The following is a 17,317-nucleotide window of genomic DNA, read 5'->3' on the forward strand; positions in this document are numbered from 1 at the left end:
ATACAGTATCTCTGAGTGGGGGATCATGAAGGGTCTGGTGAGGAGACTGGGGATTAGAACTGAAACTGGGCCATAGAAAAGGAATAGATCCATGATGAAGCAGACCCTAGGTTTTTGATTATGACTCAGCCGCACACTAATGAGCTCACTGAGACCGATAAGAAGCATGGGAAAGTCAGAAAGCCAGGTTGGTAATATGGCTGATGACCAATGAACTATGCACTATGTACTATGCAATGCACATATTCTTAGTTCTCCTAACTTCCTTTAAAATACATACTTTCTCTTCCGACAATTCTCTGCACTACACATCATTCCTCTCATGTATTTCCACTGCAATCATGTACATCAATAACGTTAGATCTCATTGATGTTGAGTGGGTCCCTTATAGGGATGACTCATGCAGTAAATGAATCTAAATACGATAGGCACAAGCAAACACAAGCCTTAAAGTGATTTTTATTTAAGTGCAATCATGTTTGACAAATGCGATTCAGATGGGAGAGAGAGAGAGCACAGCACTTCAAAACCAGGAGTGCACGACATGACTTCTATTGGATATCTGTCTGAAGTGAAATGGCTTCATATCTGCATGAATGAAGAGATTGGCTGAGTAAGAAGAAAACAACACAAATCAACTATATTTAAAAGATGAGCAGAAAAGTAGGAGCCATTGAACCACCAGTAATGCTCTTATGTCCAGCCAGCTGCAATGATACACTAGTCTATGACCCATGAGGTCATAACTCATGTAAACGATGTGTTTGTAAGACAACATAAGGCTTACCTGTTGTGGGACGATCTGCTCAGAGGAGGCGCTGAGACTGACAGCAAACACATGATCCCTGTAAGAGGTCAAACGTCAGAAAACATTTGAAGCCTCTATGTCCTGAAACCCAATCCCACCACACCACACCCAAGCTGCCTGTTCTTAGCCTAAATTAGATTGATTAGGGTCAGTCACAAAGCTCTTTAATGCAGGCTTATTGATGTAGAATGGCTTCTTGCTGAGCCTGAGGAACCTTTTAGATAATGAACCTACTGTATGACAATATGAACGTAACGGGAGCTATCCAATACGGTTGACTGATACAATGACAGAAATAATACAAAGGGATTCAATGAAGAGCTGTCAATACAGGGATAATGTAAGGCAGTCCAGTGCATTAAAGTTAGGTGAACAATACTGAGAGGCGTGTTGACTGACCTGGCTGCGATGTAGAGCATGTGGTTGATCCGGAGCATCCTCTGGAAGTCCAGGCCCAGTCGTACTGTATCGTTGTCTGACATGAGGCCCTGGAAGCTTGGGTACAGGTAGGAGTCTGCATGGGGAAGGGGAAAGAGTAGCAAGCTCAGTTCAGTGACAGTGTTCATCTGGGGAAAAAACATCTCCATAACGACAAACCAGGCACTAAAAAAATCAAGTGTGTGAATCTGAAAATAGGGTGAATTCAAGCACAAAAATAGAGATTGTTTGAGTACAAGAGAGAGAGAGAGAGAGAAAATAGGTTGTTGACTTGATAAAACCCTCTGATTGCAGTATGCTTTATCAGTTTCTATTTTGGATGCCTTTCCTTTGCCCCACATTTGCTGCAGATGCCCAGATTGCAATTTGTTTTAACTGTCAGGTGGTTGTTATTGTGGGCTATCCCATGACTCTATTCTGTGCTGCTAGAGATAATACACTTAACTGTGTAAAATAAGAGGGGGGGAGTGGGAAGCATCGCCAGACCCTAAGTTTATCACAAGAGCTGGACAAAACAAAAACACTGCAACAACTGGGACATGCTTAAACCACCTGACCAAGTCCTAAAGCAAATGGGACTCCCTAAATCTTTCTCAGATTATTACCAATCCCACAAGGGATGACTCCAAACACCCAGAAAGTGCAACTCTCCTCTATGTTATCCTCACAAATAATCCTGATCGGTATGAGTCTGGTGTTTTGTGTGTTGACCGTAGTGATCACTGTTTTACAGCCTGTGTTCGTAATGGCTGCTCAGTGAAATGGACCTGTCCTGATTTGTCATAGACGCTTGCTAAAAAACATTAATGAGTAAGCCTTCCTTCTTGAACTGGCCTCTGTAAAAGGGTATAGAATCAGCTTGATCCCGCCCCCTCTGTCGAAGACACTTGGAACTTATTTTTTTATATTTTCAGTGGTATTATTAACAAACCAGCCCCTGGTTCAGCCCCTGGTTCGACCATGATCTTGCAGAGTTACTCCACCTCAAGAATTGCATTTGGCGAAAGGCTTGGCACACGCATACTCAGGCTGACTGGCTCTCGTTCAGGCAAATGAGAAATAAGTGCACTCAGGCTATCCGGAAGGCCAAAGTTAGTTACTTTAAGGAGCAGTTCTCTCTCTGTGGGTCTAACCACAAAAAGTTCTGGAAAAGGGTTAAAGGCCTGGAGAATAAACCCTCCTCACAGCTGCACATGTCCCTTCATGTTGATAATGTGGTTGTTACTGACAAGAAGCACATGGCTGAGCTCTTTAAATCACCACTTCATTAAGTCAGGATTCCTATTTGACTCAGCCATGCCTCCTTGCCTGTCCAAAATTTCCTCATCTCCCACCCATTCTCATGCGACTAATCCTGATACTCCTCCTTTTTTCCCCCCTGCCCCGCTACAAAGTTTCTCCATGCAGGCGGTCACAAGGTGCTAAAGGAGCTCCTTAAACTTGACCCCCAAAAAACATCTGGGTCAGATGGTTTAGACCCTTTCTTCTTTAAGGTTGCTTCCCCTATCATCGCCAAGCCTGTCTCTCCTTTCTGGGGAGGTTCCCATTGCTTGGAAGGCAGCCACGGTTCGTCCTTTATTTAAAAGGGGAGATCAAGCTGATCCTAACTGTTATAGGCCTATTTCTATTTTGCCTTATTTATCAAAAGTGTTGGATTTTTTTTTGGTCAATAATCAACTGACTGGCTTTCTTGATATCTATAGTATTATCTCTAGTACGCAATCTGGCTCCCGCTCAGGTTATGGACGTGTCACTGCAACCTCAAAGGTCCTCAATGTTGTCACCATTGCCCTTGATTCTAAGCAATGGTGTGCTGCTATTTTTATTGACTTGGCTGAAGCTTTTGATACGGTAGACCATTCCATTCTTGTGGCCGGCTAAGGAGTATTGGTGTTTGAGGGGTCTTTGGACTGGTTTGCTACCCACCTCTCTCAAAGATTGCAGTGTATAAAGTCAGAACATCTGCTGTCTCAGCCACTGCCTGTCACCAAGGGAGTACCCCAAGGCTCAATCCTAGGCCCCACGCTCAATCTACTTTGAGAAATGAACTCAATATACTTTGAAATTACAAAACAAAAACTCTAAACGGTGTACAAATGATGGACCTATATTCATACAGTTTCTTGATTGTCCAGCTCGCTAAAAATCACTAGACAGTCAGGGAGCAATTTCTAGCACATTTTGACAGAAAGGAAATGTAACAAATTATCAGTGCAGCGGTGCAGGACCTCGATGAAGACCAAATGTGATCCCTGGGAAAAATGAGATCGACACCTCTGGCTTAGGCCTTCCCGTCCAATTTAACCTCTGTAATTTCAGATAGTGTCCCATTTTAATCTCCTCAGGGGAAGCATCTTTCCCCCAACTAAGCAAGTCCGGCTCGACTGTTTAAAGATTTTAACTCCGGGGCGATTGGGTCAAGCAGAGCAGTGATTAGCTGTGGGGCAGAAAGGGAGCGGGATAAGTCCACCCCGGCGAACGCTCGCTCGTTCCTTTAATTACTCCTCAGCACATTCACTTCCTTTAAAGTTTCGGCCGCCGCGTCGCCATGGAAACCACTAACCCAGTTCCTCCAATTAGCCTCTGCGAGGGAGATGATTCCGGAGGTGGAGCTGGATGTATTACCATACATTATGGACATCCTGGGGAGTTGTGAGGGGTTCTGACGCCCAGTTACCTACAGACCTGCTGATAAATGTCCCTCATTACACCTGAGATGGGCTCCAAATATAGATCTATTAGCGTGGCTATTTATGCCAATGTTCCACTCCTCCAGATAGATAAATTAAAGCGCAAGGCCTTAGTCTCTGTCACCTCTTAAATAAATGGGGCTGGCCAGGACCTCCTGACCACACGTGCCACTGACGGGCTGTACGTGTGGCCCAATCAGACACTGTATTATGTCATATAGCTAAAATGTATAGCCATTTTATTTCGATAGTGGCAAATATGTATTTGAAGTCGTCATCCTATTACTGACATAGATCTGTAAGACAACTGACAAAATATGTGTACATACAACTAGACATGATGCTGCCCTTTAACGGTACATCAGAACTTCATGCCCCCCTGAACTAAGGAGCAACATTGCATCATGATGGGCTTGCACTCACGTTCTCTCCCCCCAATGCTGATTGGCTCCAGGTCCTGGGGGAAGGGTGTGACTCCCATGGCCAGGTGAGGTAAGAGTGCTGTGAGGGCTAGAGCCAGGACCACCGCCAGAAGGGGGAGGGGCCGAGGCGACCCGGGCACCAGCCTCATGTTGGCAGGGGTTTACCACACCTCACCAGAACAGCATGGCCAACAGCGGGCACACCACCACCTAGAAGAGGAGAGAGTGAGACACAGGTTAACATAGCTACAACCAAAGTTAGCGGTACCATTATCTGTTAAAACAGTCACAGGCTAATGTGAATGACTGCAACAGTAGCGTTGGCTTCATAATGCTCACTATAATTCTGCTATCAAGTTCTACAGTAGCTGTTGGAACTTTCAGAGTTTGGATGCTAAGCTCTCATTAGCATGCGATGCTCACTGCCAGTGCGGCATTGTGATTGAGTGTTAGCTGAACTGTGATGGCAGCCTGAACACAGAGAGAGAGGGAGAGGGACAGGAACAGAGAGAGAGGTGAGGCCACAAGGGCCCCTTACTGGGACACCTGGCTCATTTACTCCCAGCCTTCAGTCTTTCACAGGTGACTTCACACAATTAACCACCGCCCCCACAGGGGAACGCGACCCCCACTGTCTGCACCAAGACACCAGGCCCAAGGGGGAGGTGACAGGTACCCACTTTCACCTAATATACAAAAATATATATATATAAATTGTTTGACTAGATGGGAAAAACGAGTGGCTCCTGTAAGGTCAGACGATTCAAGTTTGAGCAAAGTTTACTCTCTGCATTATTAATCACTCAGGTAAGCTATGTGCCAGATCTGAATTGTCTCGAAATGCTAATTTCCACATCTGCTTGATTTCTGGGATGAGAGACCAGGACAGATGGATGCGGATTGCGCAGGGATTTGTTAAACTAAATCTACAGAATGCTGTGACCTGTGTTTTGGCACCAACTTAATAAGGGCAGCGTGTCCTCTAAGGGTTTCAACTCAGCACAGCCCAGATTGATGTAGTTCACCAATGCGATCCTGCCACACAACTCTTAAATGGGGAGCTGAAAATAAAGTCAACAGAGATATGAACCGCCATCAATATTGATAACATGCTGCCTCATTCTGATTCAGAGGAGATTCGCATTTAGCGATGAGGTCAAGCGATGATCACAGTGTCATAAATCGAGGGGAGGCGGTGTCTGCTCCTGTTTACTTCATGAATTACTGCCTCCCGCGTGTCCTGCCTGGGCGATATATGAGGACATTACTCCCAATGGATTAACTCACAGGCTTTTCGGCTTCTCAGAGGAGGTAGACAGCTTGAGCAAACAGGATATGATGCGGTGGCTACCTGCCTGAGCAGGCCAAACAGCATGTCCCCAAAACACCACTGTCACCCCATCTAATCTGAATATATCATTGATGATCCAATATCTTTGTAAATGCTCTGAAGGTTGAGCAATGGCCTCAAGTTAAAAGAGTATGCTCACATTTATACTGATTATGCAAAGGCTTGAGGGATCTTGAAGTTAAAAAAAACTTGGTAAAGTCGCAGTTTAAAACATGCTAAATAAACTCAATAAAAACTACAAAATTATTTGCATAACTGTCTCCCTGCTCTCATTAATATGCATAGACTAGACCGACGATCATAAACATGTAGAGTGTGAAAATCAAAGGTTATGGAGATGGGGCAGAGATCAAATATCGACAAGTGCAGAGTATTTATCCAATGGCTATAAAGCCAGGAAAATGCAAAGACGACTCACAGCAAGACAAGCACAGTGCCTGCAGGAGCTTATGCAAGACAGACCAACAGATACACTGACCCTACAGACCCTCTGAGGCTTCTGGACCTTCCACAGACTTCCACACAAAGGCACTGAGTGGATGAGCTTCTTGGCGTGTTTATCAGCAGCACCCTGAATAGTTGCGGTTCCTGTTTGTGAAGTTCTCCACACGTTGACGAGCCTCACAGCTTGGGATGGATGTGGAGCTTGTGGAAGTGGAAAATGCTATGACGAAATGCCCAACGTAATCCAATTAAATCCTAGCTACAGTAATGTAATATAAACCAGCATAAGTCCCTTTGATCTGATGCATACACTGTTGTCCTGGGGTTCACTTCCAGACGGGTGCTGGTGGTGGGGATTTGGCAAGAGGCCTTTATCTAGGGCTTGATGACAGTGACATGGTAGAAAGAACCCTATCATGTAGGCTTGAAACGTACTGTATGTGAGGCACGTCCAGTCTTTCATGCTGAGTGAGTGACAGATGTGATGGTAAGCATCACTGCGAGAGCAGGGGCCGACTTCCGCCTCTTTAAAAGACATGCATAGACATTCCACAGTGACAAAGTCAACTTCTTCTTAAACTCAGAGACTCACTATGCCCAAGCCCCATAAAGCCACTGGCTTCATTTAACAGTCTTTTAAGATGTGATTTTACAAATATAATTTGGGGCCTGCCTTCAAATTGCCCTGCTTGTGGAGCATCTATTGTGTTCATGTTGTTTATCGCCTCAACCAGTAAATTCTTCAGCTTCTTCTCAATGGGATATTTCCATAGTGACAGGGGCATGATCTAAAACCCGATACCAAGGTCCAGCTGCTACCACCACACCGAATGCCGCCCGCCAAAACTTGCCATGTCACAAACACAAACACACCACACCTTCTCATAAACATGTTAACCATGCAGCACCCTTTAGGAATTTGTTGCTGTCTGTTTTCTTTATCTAATCAATTGCTTTTTACAGAGTGAATGGAGAGGCAGGCTGATGAGCTGACAGCTGTCGATGGGATATAAGCCACTGCTTATCCCGCCCCACACTCTCTCTCTGTGTTCTGTTTTGGATGGGATGTATGGGATCGTTTTGTTTTTAATGAACTGGACTTGTCAAGCCATCTGGGAGATACTGGCAGTTGGGCCTCTTTGTAGGGCAAGGAATTGAGGGCCGCTGGGGCCGCACATTGATTATCTGACATTCATTTGGATTAGACCACAGTGATGGTTCTGTGGTTTGATGAGATGTCTTCAGGCTGGTGGTTTGAGGGCTTTTTCACAGCACTGTGCGAAAATGAAACTTAATGATGAGAAAATGGGAGCCTTTATGAGGGGTGGATGAGGCCACGGTGTCATCTTTTAAAAGGATCCATTTTAATTCATACATAAACCTTAACAAGTCAATCTTTATGACCCAGCTTCAGTTTGGCCAGGGACCACAGTTCCATAAAAAGATGCAATTAGAATAAATGCCAATTTTATCCTCAATCAACCGCTTTATGCACCTGTCTGCTCCAGGGATGTTTATTTTCTGCACCTGTCGTACAAACTAAATAGAGGCGCATTATCCTAATGCAGACCCACCCCCTCTGATATGCTGTGACCTCACAAACTGAACACCGCTGCAGTTTCACTGGGGGGGGGGGGGGGGGGGGGGGGCGAATCCCTTCACGGTTTTGGATAACAGGGGGATAGCTAGCCAACACCCACCCCCCGCCTCTGCGCCTTGGGACGCCACAGGGCCCCAGAGAAGTAGGAATTGAATGAGTCCACCCCCAGTATACATGGGCCTACATAATGAGGGTGCATGTCCCTGGCCTCTGTCATTTCAGACACGATTAGGCACATTACCCCCTGCTCTTCATGGACCATTACCCACCCAGGGCTCTGCTGGGGACTATCACATCACCATGGCGATGAGCAGGGACAGGGGGCCAGATGATCTGCCGCAGAATGTGTGTGTGGTCGGAGTGTGTAGGCCTTTGTCGATGTGTGTCTACCTCATTTGGGAAAGGGAACACTGCGAATCCTGTTTAGCTCTCTAACCATGTATCCCCTAGCTATCGTGACTTTTCTCTGGTCGGTTTACTTTCAGTGATCCAATGATTAAGACTGTGTAATGGCCATTGTTCTGCTTGATAAAGAACCAGAAAGTCATCCAAGTGCATGGAGTACACAGTACAGGTCATTCATTGATCAATAGCAGTTCTGTGTGAAAATCTACAAGTTGATAGAAGCAGGATGCTGTTGTAATTTCTCACATTATAAGTTACTCAATAGAGTGATTAATGAAATGACAACAGGGTAACTTCACAACTCATAGCTGAGGAAGCACATTGTTTATTCAAGACTGTGGTTACCTCAGGAAATGGCACTCAGTTTTCTTTTCATTCTGACAAAGTTTGACCAACACCTTATACATTTTCTGCTGTGCAAAAACTTAATTGGAAGAAAACTCATCCGAGGAGTGACCTTACAACAGAAGATTCCGTCGTTAAGCCTGGGCAACATCATCCTTACCCTACTCTCTGAGAGTTCATCTGACTGTTGATACCTGAACACTGTCCCATGAGGCACCATCACAAGGCTGACAATTGGCTGCTGAATAGAGACTGTTTTCTAGTCACAGACAACTCTCCTCTTACCCTGAGACATCCACTCCCCTACAGAGTGCTCAGCACTGTATGCAGCTGATGAGTCACCTACGGTTTTCAGGAAGTATGATGCTCCTCCTATCACTGAATTCTCAACTCTCCGCCTTCTGTAGACTTTGTGTTAGATGCTACTTCTCAACAAGCCCCTCTTCTGCCCGAGGGCCCTTTCAACTCTCTACATGAGCCCCTCAGAAAGAGGAACTTCACTAATTAGATTTCCAATGGCTAACCACACAGACACCGCCGAGGCAAATTGGAATTGGGATCAAGGAACATTGGACAATAATTGGGGAACAGCTCCCGCAGGATACGGAGGAGATTTCTATGGGTGATTTTCAGATGACTGCTACATGCTGGTGGTGCTTGGAGTTCATCCTACTGTTGCTCATAAATTAACTTACTGGAGTCTTTGAAAGCACCTATACAAGTTCAACCACATCCAGCAAGGCCAGCAGGCTTCAGGACGTTTATAGCCTCTGCTAGTTTAACTACTTTCACAGTAGTTTTAAACACTTCTTTATCAGTTACTTCTGAATTCCACTTTCAGTTGGGGCAGGAGTGCAACAATGTTGGATGTCAGTGTCAGAGTTGCAATATCGGCAGGCTTTGACAGGCCAAGTCCTGTGAATGAAGTCAACACTTGATCTAGATGAGGGTCAGAAACTTAAACTTGCTGTTGAATAACAACATGTCAGTTGAAGTTGATGGGGAATTTCAGAGGCCCTGCAGTAGCAACATGAGAGCGGCTCAAGGGAGGCCTCAGTGACAACATTCTGAAAGCCCTATTAGCATGCTGGGTCAAGAGGGAATGACGGCTGGCTGCTTTCCTTTTGGTCCCTATAGTCCCTTAGTTCTGGAATCTGCATTTCAAACGGATGGTGGCAGTGTCGTGGAATCTCTCCTTATCGTCTTTATCTGACAGTTGCATGGGCAGGAGGAAAGAGTTTGGGAGAGGGGAGCGGAGATACGGGGCACCATGGCATCCAGGGTGAGATGTGTCTGTCAGTGGAGGTCAGGACCCTCCCTGCCATCACTGCCACTCAACTTGCCTCAAAGGGATGCTGTGATGGCCTCCTCGCCCATAGGGTTCAGACAAAGTGACGGGTTGTCCTGTGAGATGGGCCATCTATTGTCACCCTACGTAAGAGTGCTCTACGCCTTCCACATGGAAGAGTCCCCACAGATTAAAGCCCGTTTGTTAGCCACGGGCAGCGCATCAAGCCTCCAACTCATCCCCACCAGCTCCTCTCTCTAGGAATCATGTAGGGCTGAATCAAGTTGACAGTGAGAGTCAACTAAAGTTGTACGACAGGAAGAAGTGATACTGTACAAAGTCCATGCAAAGGTTCAGTAACCGTGGGCTGAGGGCTCTCTAAAAATGAGACTGAAAGGGAGCATCTAAACATTGGTTTGAAATATCTCACCAATGTTCAAGGACCCGAGAGATGTTGACAACTCAAACACACTACAGCAGTGATACATAGAAAAATAACTGGCACCCATTACTTTCTGTTTACTGGTATCAATCTCTGAGAAAAGTGCCTCTGCCACCAGTCTGGGCCTAAACCTGTAAGGCATCCTGCCACAGTGGGTTGAGCTGGCCAGACTTCAGACAGGGATCTATGCGAGACACAGACACTGAGACGGTCGTCCGATCGATCGGGAGAACCGCTGAGAGCGTCACCCATCGTCTTTCTGTCTACTTGAGATGAAAAAAGCCCCAAAGGCTATCAGCGAGAGACGGATCAGTCACACACTAAGGTTATCCTCTTCATTGGTCTGCCTCATATTCATTATTTATTTTTTATTTTCAGACAAGCCGTGTAATTCACTGGAAAATCCCTCTCTCTGTCTATCCATCTACAGTATCCATTCATCCACAGGATCCATCCACAGTATCCATTCATCCACAGTATCCATCCATCTACAGTATCCATCCAGCCACAGTATCCATCCATCCATCTATCTAGCTAGCCATCTCAATATTCCTCTACTCTTTCTAGTGTGACATCTTCGGATGAGTGTAACCCCGGGTCACCTCATCAGACCTTCTGGCAGGAAAATGCAGATGTCGTTCAAGCTCCCTCCTCGACCCTCCTTCCGTCGTCTCCACCTCATAACTAAAACTGAATGTTATCTACCTCCTCTCAATCTCCCCATCATCAATAATTCAAAGTGTTCTTGAGAAACACTACCTGAACCTCTATTGACAGAAACTCCAGCACTGTCATTCCCTCAAGGGCATCATAATTGGATCCTCAAAGTCTGCTGCTACAGACCCAGGCGGGGGAACAGGAGTCTGTGTTTACGTTTTTTTGTTGAGGTGTCATTGTGTGTGTTTGCTTCTATTTTTACATATTTATTTCAGTACTCCAAACCAGCCGCCCCCAGACCCAACAGCACACAGCAGGAGCCATCCCGTGCATAGAGTGACCTGGCCAGTCTTCAGAAATATTCCCCTCAGGGGTGTTTTAAAGGTGGGCGGGAAAGTGTTTGGTTATCTAGCACCGTGGAGAAAGGATTGTGGAGGGATTGTGGATGAGTCACATTGGGAAGGGCAGTGAAGCTCTTTATCAATTGCAGTAGTGCACTTTCTCAAACCTGGAGGGGGCAGTTGTTTGGCACAAGTCAAAAGGTGAAGAGAGTTGCATTGCAAGCAGGAGTGACAGCTTTTGAGAAGGTTAAAATTCTGAGAGCTTGATTTCACAAAGCAACAGTTTAACTCCCACAGTACATGCTTAAAAATAACAGGCTCACCAGTATGACATACAATTGTATCATAACATGCAGTATGTCAACAGCTTTAATATTTCAGTGTTGATGCGGGTGGTAGAACAAAAAAAGACACATCAGTCATAGAGCTAAATTAAGTTTAAACAATAGCAAAAAGCTGTCAGTATTGACACTAAACTTATCTTCAACATCAACGTCAGCGGTATTCAAGGCCTCGCTTTTATGCACAATATACAAATATGGCAAACTCAACGCTGCTGTCGTGCAGTGTCCTCTCCTCTGACAGGTCAACAATAGGAAGAGATAGTGCTCCCTCCCACTACGCTTTGTAGACTATAGTACCAGCGGAGCCTATCATTATTTCACCAGAACTGCCGACCACCCGGAGGGGAGAGGAGAGGAGGGTGGAGGAGAGAGAACAGCCAGATGAAGATGCTATTCAAAACACTCCTGCTGGGAAAGATGAAACGCGCCACACCAATATAAGCGAGGGAGAGTAGAACGGGAGGAGAGGATGAGGTGAATAAGCAGCGCTGTCAGTGCTCATCAGGTTGCTGATCGCTCAGTGTTCTCCAGTGGCTCTTTATTACCACCGGGGGGGGGGGGGGCTATCCCTGGCCCCTCCTATCACTTAGGACCCCTGAGTTCAGCCTTGGTGGTACAGTAAAGAGCAGCAGCGGGGTGGAGATGTGTCTTCCTGCTGGTGCCAGGTCCCCTTGGGTGGCGGTGCAAGCTAATGGGCGGGGTGACCGAGCTAAGCGGCTGGTCTGCCTCCCTGTGATTAGATTTGGGCTTGTTGAGAGTGAGAGAGTGTGTGTGTGTGTGTGTGTGGTGCTGATCCCCCTCATCACACGGCTCTGATTAGGCACTGCGGTGGTTCTCTGGCTTGGCGAGCCCTCGTTCTGCTGCCAGTGCAGAAATAAAGCCTGTCTATCAGCGCATCGGTGCCAGGCTGATTCTGAAGGACAACAATAATTATGCTCACTGCAGAGCGATGAGAAATAGAAGAAACAAAGTTTACGGTTATTGGCAACCTTGAACTGTACAGTAGGTTTAATAACTAATGTTCTAACATAACGAAAGTAACAATTCATGAAGGAGACGGAGTGTTCTTTGCTATTTTCTTTCTACCCTTCTATACCATGGCATTACAAGGAAAGGTATTGAGACTGAGCCCCTTAGAAACGGGGTCAATTAAGTAAATAAAATGTTTTAAAACATGTATGAGAGCAACCTTTCTTTAAGGCACTGAATGGTGCTTGAGCTGAGGACTGCTGTGATGATGCCTTTGTATCCGTCTCCGTATTTAAGGTGGGGAACAATGAGAGAATGCGACATCTCTATTAACAGAAAGCTCTTTGATCTCCATCTTTCTCTATGCTCTCCAGCAAATGGATCCTCCCCAGGCACCAATTAGATGGGTGCACTGTTTGCACTTCAATCTCTGCATTCCAATTCTGAAAGTTGGAAGACACATGAATTATCGAAGTGAATTTTGAGTGTCACGGTGTTCCGGAGGTTTCATTTGCGAGTGAACTTTAGAGGTAGTGAAGAAAGATGAATCAAACCCCTCAATTTACTCATCTCAGGCACATTGTGCCAATTTAATATACATCTTTCATTCTGTTTGAAGGACCTGTACCATGTTTGTCAGAGCCATAGATAGAGCCCTTAGGATGCAGGACAAGCACACAATGATACGTATGAAAACATGTAGAAAGCACCTAGTCAAGGACTCAGGCGTAACATTAGAGACAGAGTAGTTGTGAAAGGAAGATAAATAGCGTCCGCAATCACGCTGCCGTCACCCACCAGATCCATCCTTGTCACATTACCACGAAAATATAATACATTTAAAAAAGAAGTGGGCACGCAAGACGGGTTGGTGACAACAGTATGTTCTTTAGCAGCTGGCGCACAAAATGGCCGACCTCTTTAATAAATTAAAGATTTTCCAATCTGAGAAGTCGATGCTGATGAAGGGACATATAAATCAGGTGAGGAGCGGCGGAGGGGTTCTGGAGAATGCTCCTCGCTGTAATGGTATTATCATGCCTGCGTGCTTCACTGTTCCTGTGGAGATTAAACACTTTATCATTGTCTTGGCTACAAACAGTCCCCATTCCCAACATGCATCCCATAATCAAACCCCTTCCCATTCAGATCCACCAGGCTGCCACTCTTAACAACACCATCACACACTGCCTGAGGGAGAGTCAGGAGAGAAAGAGAGTGCGAGAGCGAGCGAGCGAGAGAGCATAGGGTTATCAGGGCATCCCTACGTTCGGGGTTATGGCCTCAGTGGATGAACTGGACATCATTAACTTTTTTTTTTTTTTTTAGCTTTTTGCTCCATATATCTCATGTTATTGCTGTGGCACTTCTTTCTCAGCTCAAGAAAGTCCATGACCATTGGCTGCTCATACACAGAATGTGAAGTGAGGCTCTTCTCGGTGTGCTGAAGGCTACATTGTGTCAGTCTGAAGTACTATCAAAATGCTTGGGTTGGTAGCGCAGGCCTGTCTGACAAGACTATGTCCTGGGGACATGTAGTCTAGCCCTGTTGTGCTGAGAAAGAACCAGTCGCTGTAAATGAGGATGATGTCTGTGACCTCGCAGTGCACTGATCTGGAATCAGCCAGGCAATCAATCCTCCCACTCAATCTCAGCTCAGCAGATGTACTGACAGAACCACACAACATTAAGGGGTTAAGGTGCAAAAACAACAACAGCTAACAAAACAGGCACACTAGAATAACACTATTCATGATTTTTATTTTAGGACATTTTTTATTTCTGGATAGTGTATTACAGTAAACAATGGATCTCATGACTCTAACCCAGACCAGAGCTAGAAGGGCACCAGACCAGAGCTAGAGGTGCACTAGAAGAGAAAGGAGTCATTGAGGAGCAGGACCGGCATACCAGTATCGCGATACTCGTTAGTATCGTGGCAAGGAAACAAAACATGAAGAGGATTTAACTTCTTCAGGAAAACAGTCCTAATGTTGGAAACAAACATTATGTTGTCATCCAGAGTCACATTTATTCATTTCCCAAGCTACAGCACACAATATTTTAAATACAGCAGGATTTTAAAAGGATCAAAGTGTTTTTGTCTGCTTGGTGTTTTCATTTTTGCCATGGAAAAAAATATTACGATGCTGGTATCGTCCCGGCCCTACTAGTTGGTACCAACAATGCTTTCTCTAGTCTACAGATTGTTGACTAAGGTTAAGTATGGGCATGGAGACTGAGTGTTGGAGTGTGTGTGTGTGTGTAAATGTGTCTCTGAGCTGTTAAAGAGAGCCTCTGATCACAGTGCAGATACTGTAGATCCTGCAGCCCTTAGGGAGGATAAGCTCTTATCTTTCGGCTAAATCCCAAATGTCGTTAAAGGGGCTCCGGAGTTGCTTAGAAGTCCAACTAATTAGAGTTCAAATCATTTTCGGTAACACTTTACATGACACCTAGCGTCATAACATGTAATAACACAGCCATAACCATGTCATAATAGCTGACATAACTTGTCATAATATGGACATAACACTGTCTTTACACATATTCAGACCAGTTGTGACTTATATAGCATTATTTTGTGGCTGGTTATGACATCTACATAAGGCAAAAACATTCCATTACACCATAGCCTACTTGTCCACAGTATGTTACATACAATTTTCAGATATTGACCATATTAAATTATCATTGTGATTGCACACAAATCAGACGTGCACCTAGCCCAATGCTCTGTTGCTGATGACTGGGATGAATGCATAAACAGATTTCAGGAGCAGGACAAGACACCCTCTTTTTGACTGATGACTGACATAAGGGCATGTACGTGATAGGTCTATCTGGCTCATATGATTATGATGGTCATAATGCTTCTTGACAGTGGAATAAAGTGCATTTTCTACAAGTCATCTAAAATATGATGGCGGACAAAATTGACAAAATAATTCACGACAACAACAACAGACTTTAAAAAAAGGGAGGGAAAAAAACTATTGAATAAATGTGGGTTTTGACACTTATGTAGATGTCACAACCAGCCATAAAATAACCCACTATGTCTACAGTTCACAAAGCACGATCAATGAGTTATCAACCTAGCTAAATACTGTACAATGCAGCAACCCTTTGTTTCAGATGTATAGAAAACAATAAACTAGCCTGGTCATTCTTGACAGACATTCCGTTAGGGTCGAGATGAGGTGAGAGCCGTTGTGTGGAACGCTGCCCACTCTCAAACAAAACAACAGTCACAGTGTGGATCAAAGTGCCGTATGTAGTATTTTTCTGTCGAGCCTCCCGCTGCTCCTCCGTCCAGGCACAAACACGCATCTGCAATTGTTGTCCTGAAGTCAAAAAGCGAAACGCGGCAGGCACAAAGAGAGACCAGACAAATCCACAGGGCGAGGGCGAGAATGAAAGATGGACAGAAAAACAGAGAGAGTGAGAGAGTTGGAGAAAAACAAAAGCTGTCTGTTGCTTCCAGCGTCCCCCCGACTTACCACCCCCCACTACGAACTTCTTCTCTCCCTCAGCAGCCCTGGGAAGCACAGGAGGTTGGTGGCACCTTAATTGGGGAGGACGGGCTCGTGGTAATGGCTGGAGCAGAATTAGTGGAATGGTATCAAATACATGCCAATCCATTTGCTCCTTTCAAGTCATTATTATGAGCCGTCCTCCCCTCAGCAGCCTCCACTGGTGGGAAGGTATGAGCAGGCAGCCGTAATGGAAAAGAGAGGAGACCAACAGGCCCATCTATAACAGGCTAGATAGTGGTGTATGGGTGCCGTTAAGCCTGGGCGATGGTGTCATTAAGTGTGAGTGCGTGATAAATGCACTCTGCTTGTCGTATTTGAGATTCTCATTAGTCTGTGTGCAGGAGGGAACCGGAGGCTATTACTCTTGTGGCTGTGGTGACACGGCGCAGAGTGTGTGTCTGTATCTATTGTCTGTGTTTTGTTGTGTACTGGACGTGTGGACAAAGGGAACGTGTGTGGCGAATGTACAACTGTGAGGGTGTGTAAAAGAGTTTGATAATAATCTCCTTCTGTGTCATGGTGAAATGCTCTGTAGGTGTGTACATACAGTGAGTATACAAGAACACCTACTCTTTTCCATGACATACTAACTGCTATGATCCCTTATTGATGGCACTTGTTAAATCCAATTCAAATCAGTGTAGAAGAAGGGGAGGAGACAGGTTAAGGAAGGATTTTTAAGCGTTGAGACATGGATTGTGTACGCGTCCCGTTCAGAGGGCGAATGGGCAAGACAAAAAGGCCTTTCAATGGGGTATGGTAGTAGGTGCCATGCGCACCTGTTTGTGTCAAGAACTGCAACGCTGCTGGATTTTTCACACTCAGAACTTTCCCCATGTGTATCAAGAATGGTCCACCACCCAAAGGATATCCAGCCAACTTGACAACTATGGAAAGTATTGGAGTCAATAGGCCAGCATCCCCTTGGAACACTTTCGACACCATGTAGAGTCCATGCCCAACGAATTGAGACTGTTCTGAGAGCAAAAGCGGGGGCAACTCATTATTAGGAAGGTGTTCTCAATGTTTGGTATACTCAGTGTATATAGGAAGTGAACGTGTGTTTTTGCTTTGTGTGTTGTGTCAGATTTCTCAAATGCTCCCTTCAAGGTACAGACAGCCATAGCTATAGCAGCAGCCAGCCTCAGAACGACCTGTGGGTCGTCTGGACGTCTGCTCTGCTCCAATCAATACTTGGAGGTGTCCTGTTACCCTGTCTTCCCTAAGCCTCCT

At 45.3% G+C, this 17,317-nt stretch overlaps 1 protein-coding gene across 5 annotated transcripts in view; it reads right to left on the minus strand.

Annotated features, from left to right (window-relative positions):
• Positions 1–17,317, minus strand: part of LOC110487106 (semaphorin-6D) — a 122,640-nt gene that overhangs the window by 32,291 nt on the left and 73,032 nt on the right. For all 5 annotated transcript variants that reach the window (XM_036945765.1, XM_036945769.1, XM_021559031.2 and 2 more), the window contains 3 exons: positions 4,361–4,569; positions 1,209–1,323; positions 789–846 (listed from right to left, as the gene is read on the minus strand). In XM_036945765.1, coding sequence (XP_036801660.1) covers positions 789–846; positions 1,209–1,323; positions 4,361–4,508 — 321 coding nt within the window. In that variant the 5' untranslated portion in view covers positions 4,509–4,569. The remainder of the gene's footprint in view (positions 1–788; positions 847–1,208; positions 1,324–4,360; positions 4,570–17,317) is intronic.

This window comes from Oncorhynchus mykiss, chromosome 2 (genome assembly GCF_013265735.2).
Source record: "Oncorhynchus mykiss isolate Arlee chromosome 2, USDA_OmykA_1.1, whole genome shotgun sequence".
Lineage (NCBI taxonomy): Eukaryota > Metazoa > Chordata > Actinopteri > Salmoniformes > Salmonidae > Oncorhynchus > Oncorhynchus mykiss.